Genomic DNA, 8,308 nt, shown 5'->3' with positions numbered 1-8,308 from the left:
TTCCTTCCTTCCTTCCTTCCTTCCTTCCTTTCATTTAAAGAAGCTTTAGATTAATAACAACAGGAATATGATTACAACAGTTTAGGCTGCTTACAGATACGGAATGGTACATTTAGTTGCATGAAATTACAGACTTAATATGACTTGACATCTGAGTGTATGACTGTTTTTAAACATCCCTGTCGACTACATGCTTTGCTAATTCACATGTGTGGTGAATTGTCTCTATATAAATTCATTGTATAGAAACGAAATGGTGTTTTATAAATTATCCACCCAACTCTGTGTTGATACCTCTAAGAAAAAACTGTTTCTTTGTTGCACTTCAGTAACAAGGCAACTTAAAGTGCTATACATGAATAGAACATAAGACAAGAAAAACACACAAATAAAGGTTCACTGCAGTACAGCAATAAGGCAAACTAAATATGGACTACAAAAATTGAACTTTAGAGTTGGGTGTAAAAATGATAAAGATAAATTAATAGGTATAAAGTCTTACAACATTGCAAATTCTGATATGTAAACTATAAGTGTTACCGAAGCTTTGATGAATATTTTTGTAAATGTTGTAAAAACATTGCATTGTTACATTTCTTGCATTTGTTGTTAATTGTAAAAGGGAAGTGATCAAGTTTGTGATTTTGATCCGATGAATTACTAAAGTTTGTTAATTCAATTATTATTCAGGGAGGAAATCCTTTCAAAATAAAGATCTAATGACATGACAATAAAAATATATATTTCTCTGAATATAATTGGTGTGGTAAAAACTTTCGCAATAATCAGATGTGGCTTTACTTTGTGTCTTTTTGTCTAACAGTTTGAGTGAGATGCGGCCTTTCTCTAACAAAAGACAATCAAGGAGGTCTAGTGACCATGAGAATAAAAGTCACCTGGACTCAGTTTTCAAGGTATGGTGTACAACTTTATTTCTATTATCTTTTTGGTGTAGCTTCATTGAAGTTCAGATTAAGTTTAGAACATATTTTCTAAAAAGAAGAATTAGAAGAATTAAAACTTTGATATATATGTATATACGTCTCCCTACAAACATCATTTTGTGATGATACTTATAATGTTTAAGACTTGTTTTGCAACACCTGCCTAAGCAGGAAAGTCTCAAGTTTTTAAAACCTGTTTGTTCACATTTTTGTTGTTACTGGCAGATGACTAGTTTAATTATACAAACAAACACCTCGTTTCCAATTTCTTTTTGTGTAAGTCAGTGGAAAGAGCAGATTTGTTAATTATTAGTGTTCATCTTCTGAAGTCCTTGGGTGGCAGTAGCAGTTTTAGTTTGTGGTGACTGGTTTTCCAAATATAAAAGATAATTTTGATGTCTTGTGGTAAAAAAGGTTTCATATGAAATTTGTGTTTCTCCAGGTGCTTGAGGACGACATCATGCATTTTGTAACATGTGAACTTAGAAAAATGAAGAACATGTTGAGCCCAGAAGGCTCAGGGAGGTATAGTGAGAAGAAAGAGGAAACAACTGATGAGGAAATGCATAGAAAGAACAACAGAGATGCATTCCTGAAAATTACAATCAACTTCTTGAGGAGAAGGAATGAGGAGCGGCTCGCTGAATCTTTGTTGAATAGTAAGAGATTTAATTTCAAATTTTAAATATTAAATAGAGCTATAATAAGATATAATAAACTTAAAAAAGGATTATATTTATTTGATATATTTACATACTATCCACAATAACCTATTATTTATTTTTTTTCAATCAGAAACTCAAACAGCTGTTTACCAATTTAAATTGAAGTCCCACTTGGCTAAAAAGAGTCGGCAATTTTTCGAGGGCAATGTCAAGAGAGGAAACCCAAAGAGTATAAGTCAAATCTACACTCAGCTCTATGTGGCACCTGATGAGAGAGAAGTCAAGAATGAAGATGAGGTCAAACAAACTGAATCAGCATCTTTGGTACCAGGTGGTTCTGAAACCACCGTCAGCTGTGAGGAGATTTTTAAACCTGAGAGAGATGAGAAAATTAGGACGCTGGTGACCAAGGGTGTTTCTGGCATTGGGAAGACAGTGTTGACACAGAAGTACACTTTGGACTGGGCTGAAGGCAAAGCCGACCCTAATATACAGTTTATCTTCCCATACACATGCAGGGAGCTCAATTTGCTAAAATCTAAAAGCATCAGCTTAATTGGACTTATTCATCAATTCTTCCCTGAAACAAAGGAAGCAGAAATCAGTTGTTTTGAGGATTTCCAGGTTCTGTTTATTTTTGATGGTCTTGATGAGCTTCAACCACCTCTCAACTTCAGCAACACTCAGATTCTGACAGATGTTAGTGAACCTGCATCGATTCATGTGGTAGTGGCAAATCTCATCAGGGGAAAACTTCTTCCCTCAGCTCTTATATGGATAACCACACGACCGGCAGCAGCCAATCAGATCCCTTTCCAGTATGTTGACAGCGTGACAGAGGTCAGAGGGTTCACAGACTTACAAAAGGAAAAATACTTCAGGCAAAAATACCCAGACAAAGAACGGGCCAACAGCATCATCTCCCATATTTTGACATCAAAAAGTCTCCAAGTAATGTGTCGCATCCCTGTTTTCTGTTGGATCACTGCTACAGTTCTGGATCAGGTCATGAAAGGTAAAGAGAAAACAGAGCCACCCAAGACCCTAACTGAGTTGTATATTCACTTCTTGGTCGTACAGATCAATCGTGACAATGCCAAGTATCAAAACAAAATGTTGACTGAGCCCATCTGGAATTCAGAGAGCAAGAAGATCTTACTTGCTTTTGGAAAATTAGCTTTTGAGCAGCTGGAAAGGGGAAACCTGATATTCTATGAAGAGGACCTAAAGGAGTATGACATAGACATAAACACTGCATCGGCATACACAGGAGTGTTTACAGAGAGCTTTAAAGAAGGGAGCATACTGAACCAGAAAAGGATGTTTGGTTTTGTGCATCAGAGCATTCAAGAGTTTCTGGCTGCACTTCATGTCTTTTTAGAGTTCATTAAGACCAGTAATAATCTGTTGAGAAGAAGTCTCAAGCCTTTGCAGCGAGAAAACAAATTCAAACTCTTTTACCTGAGTGCAGTGGACAAGGCTTTGGGGAGTCCAGATGGACAATGGGACATGTTTACACGCTTTCTTTTAGGACTATCGCTGAAAAACAACCAAAACCACCTACAAGGCCTAATTAAAAAAACAATGCAGTTACCAGATGTTCAACAAATGCTTGTCCAAAACATCAAACAGAAAATTAGGGTTTCTCCTTCATCTGAGGAAAGCATCAGAATTTTTGACTGGCTAAATGAACTGAATGACCATTCTCTAGAAGAGGAGATGACACTGTACCTGATGGAAAAGGGTTGGGCAAAGAAGCTCACTTCTTCTCAGTGGTCAGCATTGGCCTATGTCTTGATGTATTCACAAAGAAATTATGATATTTTCAACTTCAAGAAGTTTTCTGATTCAAAGGAGGCACTCATATGGCTTCAGCCGGTGATGAAAGCAACAAAGAAGTCTCTGTAAGTATTAAAATAATCTAAGAAAATGTTATTATGTATTTAAGACGGAAAAGAGTAATTAAATATCCATCTGCAATTTGTGTTTTAGGCTCTGTAGTTGTAACCTGTCACAGAGAAGCTGTATACCTCTTGCATCAATGTTGGCCGCTGACAGATCGTGTCTCAGAGAGCTGGACCTGAGTGACAATGACCTGCGCGATGATGGAGTAGAAATCCTCTCTCAAGGACTTATGAATAAAAAGTGTAGATTGGAGGTCCTTAGGTCAGTATTTAAAAACTAAAACAAAATAAACATTCCAACTAAGAAATATAAATAAATTTGTTATTGTGTTTGTATTCCCAATGACAATATTTGCATTAGCACTGAAAAGAGTAAACGTTTCATAGCCATGTTATAACAATATGGCTGGATAATTATTTACAGCTTATCAGGCTGCTTGGTGTCAGAGAGAGGCTGTGCTTCTCTGGCTTCAGCTCTGACCTGCAACCCTTCTCATCTGAGAGAGCTTGATCTGAGCTTTAACCATCCAGGAGAATCAGAGCTGAGAAAGATTTCTGCTGGCATGAAAGACCAAGGCTGGAGGCTACAGACTCTAAAGTAATTTTAGTTTTCTTAAAATGAATAAATATTTTTGATATTTCTTTATGTAACTGATCATAGTACACATATTTTCTGTAAATATTTATGACATATTATTCTATCTTCTTTCACAGAACAGATCATTGTGGAAAGCTGCGCCTGAATCCATCACCCCAACGGTGTAAGTTCAATATTTTTAGTTATAAGCTTATTATTTTATATTCAATTTCATTTTACGTCATTTTGAGGTAACACAGCCCCACTAACTTATCAAGACAGACATTTTTTTTTAATAAAATACCTTTATCTGCTCTGTGTGTTTTGTAAAATGACCAAGGTGGCAGGAATGATTACTAATGTGATCTGATTACTGTCATTAACCCAACTTGGTAAGTGAGGTAGTCCCAGCTCTCTCTTGGCTGTGTGATGCTGCAATTGCATAAATGCAGCCAGCTGGCTAAGGATTTAATGTGTAGCACACTTGGGGCAGTTGCGACCTAGTGGTTAGGGTATAGAGCTCGGAATTCTGAGGTTCTGAGTTCAAGCCCCACCGCCACATACTGCCACTCTGGGTCTAAAACCCTTAACCCCAGACTGCTCACCAGGCGTCGCACGATGGCAGCCCAGTGCATCCCCAAGGGTGTGGGTTAAATTCAATGTATTTATTTCACACATATAATCTCTAAGACAAACCAGATCACTGGAGTTAAGCCATCTGTGTTTTTACCCGGGTCGATCCCAACAGCCTGCACTCTAGGTCGCTAAGCAAGACCTTTAACCCCAGACTGCTCCCTGGGCACCGCACAATGGCAACCCACTGCTTCCCATAGGGATGGGTCAAATGCAGAGGTAAATTCCTCCAGTGTGAGATTAATAAAGTTCAATTATTTATTAGATTGCCTTACAAATGACCGTGGATAAATTTGCCTGTTTCACTGTTTTACTTTAAGCCCTTTTGTAATTTCTTACTATATATGGCTCATTTTATTTTTTAGTTCGTAACAGTCACTGGGCAGTTACTCTAATCTCATCAACAGATTGAATCAATTGTATGGCATTATTTTAAATCCATTAAAGAATAAATCAATATGTTATAAACTATTTTGTAGTCTAAATAATGCCAAGGTTAGAATAACAACAACAATTTATATTTCTGAGATTATGTAGTGACTCTTGTCTATTTTCTATTATCAGTTTTCCTTGAGCAAAAATTGGATCCCAACACAGCAAACAAAAATCTCCTACTAAGTGAAGACAACAAACAGGCAGAGATGGTAGAAGAGAAGCAGACCTATGCTGATCATCCAGAGAGGTTTGACACCTGGAAACAAATGCTGTGCAGAGATGGTCTGACTGGTCGCTGCTACTGGGAGGTCCGATGGAGAGGGAGCATCAGAATAGGAGTGACGTACAAAAGAATCAGGAGGAAGGGGGAGAGTGAGGAGTGCTGCATTGGTTTAAATGATCACTCTTGGATTCTTTCCTGTGATTCTCAGGGTTTCACTGCCTGGCACAATAACAAACAAACTGTCATAAAACCATACCAACCTATCAGCTCCAACAGACTGGCAGTGTATTTGGACTGGTCTGCAGGCACTGTGTCTTTTTACTCACTTCCTGGGATGGTGCTCTCAATAAAAAAGATCCACCTTCATACCTTTCAGACCACATTCAATGAACCACTTTATGCTGCATTCGGGTTTGGATCAAAACAAGAGTGTAAGAATGAGTCCGGTTCAGTTTCTCTGATGCAGGTTGAATAATAAGGTTTGATTCTTTGGAGAAAAAAGTTTCCCAAACTTAGCACAGCATTCCTTATATCAATGTATGTAGGCCTACATGCATCCTTATTGGGAGGTAAAAGTAAAGATCTATATTCTGAACATGTAAATAGTCAAATTGTGGACAAATGAAAATTATCCTGCATCTACGAATAATTTATACTTTCAGCTTTGCTTAGCTTGCACTGTTAGAGAAAACTGAAGTAGCAAAGGAGATCAATAAACAGACAAAAAATTCTAAGGGCAGAAAGGGTCAGATTCTGCTAAGATTTTTCTGGAGATTTAATGTTTTTAGGGCTGCCTCTGAGGCAACAGATATGATCACTCTTCTACTATCCTGCTATATTTTTTCATTCTAGTGCTGCCACTAATGTATTTAAGTCTTGGAAAGAAATAAAAAAAATTTTAGAATCTTTTATTAAGTATAATCCTCTGAAATGCTGAGAATCATCCTATCTCAATCAAACACAAGCAATAGTTTTCAATCTATTAGAAGTAAATTTTAAAAAATGAGCATATGGAATAATGTCAATGAATTGAATTAACAGTGCAATTTCGAAAGTATCTTATAACCAATAATTATCTGAATCGACACATTAATGTTATATTTTTGAGACAGTTTTTTGCACACTATGAAGGCAATAACGATGTCTGGAGCAGACCCTAGATTTACACTCTAATAGATCTGTTTTTATCTTTGAAGCAGGTACTGCATAATGGCAGAAAAGTACCAACTTATGTCTGTTTATAATTTATCGTAATCATAGATGCCATTTTTTTCTCTGTAACACATGAGTTAAAATTTTAACGAACAAAAAAGCATGCAGTGGGTAATCTTGCTTGATTGTTGTATGTTTGAAATTAATATCAAAGTTTTATTTATCTCAGGGTTGTGATAGTTTAGTCCGATTGTTATGACCTAAGCTTATTCAATGACATTACTCTACCTGTTTATATTGTAATGTAATTCACAATTCCCAGTTCTCTAACTGCTTCCTATTGTGACTTCATTTGTAAATTGTAGCTACTGTTCGCCAAAAATAGATTTCTATCAATAAACGTATTACTTAAGATCAAAGACATGACTGTGTCAATACTCAACAACGTAAAGTCTGCCAAATGATTCACAGCATTATATCACCTGTACCAAGACCAATCTGATTGGTGAATTAATATATTGTGCTTATAAGGTACTTGCCAATGTGAGGGTTGATGACCCAAATGCAGAGATGAGTACTTGCAGGTTTAATAAAATAAAGGGCAACAGAAACAAAATCCAGGAGAAAACACACATGAGGAGCCAAACAATGACAGAGCAACAAAACAACAAGATACCAGCAATGAGGAACTGCAGAGGTGGTGTATAAATTGGGAATAGAACAAAGAATGGGCTAATGATCTGATATAGAGCAGGTGTGAGAAAGCACAAAGAAATGCAGAAAAGGCACAAGGGGGCAATAGAGAGCAACTAAAGAAAGACAAAACTGCATAAAAATAACACAAAGTGGAAAAGAACCCAATGGACAAGAAAACACAGAATAACATAAATCAAAAATGAAAACTTTAAAAAGAAACTCAAAAAGAAGTACACAAGGGGAGAACCATAACAGTTCCAAGGTACTAGACTCATTATTCATATCGGTTTAGTAGTTATGGCTAAAAATTTTGTCACCTGGGAATTTTTGCAGAATTGAAAACCTAATCTTTTATAGTTTAATGTAAAACTCCAAAAATTATTCCAGTGAAAGTAATTGGTACTCTCTAATTAATATTTAGTTGCATCCCTTTAGAGAAAACATATTTAATCACTTATTTCCTAAAATAATCAACAAACTTCTCACACCCCTTAACTAAACATTTAGACAACTCCTCTTTGAAAGGTCATGTAGTGTCAGAGGTAAAAAAAAAAAAAAACAAACAAACAAACAAAATATCTATGAACTTAAAATACTTGGCTGGAGGTACCATGCTATTTTTTTTCTTATCTTTTCAGCAGACAGCAGAATGACAAGCTTTACCAATAAAGCCATTTTCTCTGCAAGATTTTTGATTACTCATATTTTGACAAACTACCGTCTCGGTTTTTATGTTTCTTTGTCAGTAGTGGAGTCCTCCTGGATTCCCTGCTTTATAATTTCAGCTGATTGAAATGTTGATAGATAGTTCTTTCTAACACTAGTCTAACCTCAGGTTGCAGGACAGCTTGGATATCTCTTTTCAACTCCATTAGGACGGCTCGTTAAGGATATTCTGTGTTACAGTCTTTCATCAACTCTTCTGTTTTGTCCAAATCCAGGGGGATTAGCTACAGTGGGATGATGGGACAATTTCAGAGATAATTTCAGAGATACTCTACACTACATCAAGATATCTGAGGATTGACTTGTAACCTTTAGAATGTGGATAATTTCACAGTTTTGGCACTGAAATCCTC

The 8,308-nt window shown here is 36.4% G+C and overlaps 1 protein-coding gene across 1 annotated transcript in view; it reads left to right on the top strand.

Annotated features, from left to right (window-relative positions):
• The window catches only part of LOC107083842 (protein NLRC3-like), a 6,864-nt gene extending 600 nt beyond the window's left edge, over positions 1–6,264 (top strand). The window contains exons 2-8 of the mRNA XM_015373344.1: positions 824–914; positions 1,387–1,603; positions 1,740–3,513; positions 3,602–3,775; positions 3,938–4,111; positions 4,228–4,274; positions 5,288–6,264. Of these exons, the coding sequence (XP_015228830.1) occupies positions 824–914; positions 1,387–1,603; positions 1,740–3,513; positions 3,602–3,775; positions 3,938–4,111; positions 4,228–4,274; positions 5,288–5,856 (3,046 nt within the window). The 3' untranslated portion in view covers positions 5,857–6,264. The remainder of the gene's footprint in view (positions 1–823; positions 915–1,386; positions 1,604–1,739; positions 3,514–3,601; positions 3,776–3,937; positions 4,112–4,227; positions 4,275–5,287) is intronic.
• The last annotated feature ends 2,044 nt before the right edge of the window (positions 6,265–8,308 follow it).

Source organism: Cyprinodon variegatus, unplaced genomic scaffold (assembly GCF_000732505.1).
Source record: "Cyprinodon variegatus isolate N-32 unplaced genomic scaffold, C_variegatus-1.0 Scaffold86, whole genome shotgun sequence".
Lineage (NCBI taxonomy): Eukaryota > Metazoa > Chordata > Actinopteri > Cyprinodontiformes > Cyprinodontidae > Cyprinodon > Cyprinodon variegatus.
The sequence above is the reverse complement of the archived record's forward strand: the minus strand, read 5'-3'. Positions and strand labels throughout refer to the sequence as shown.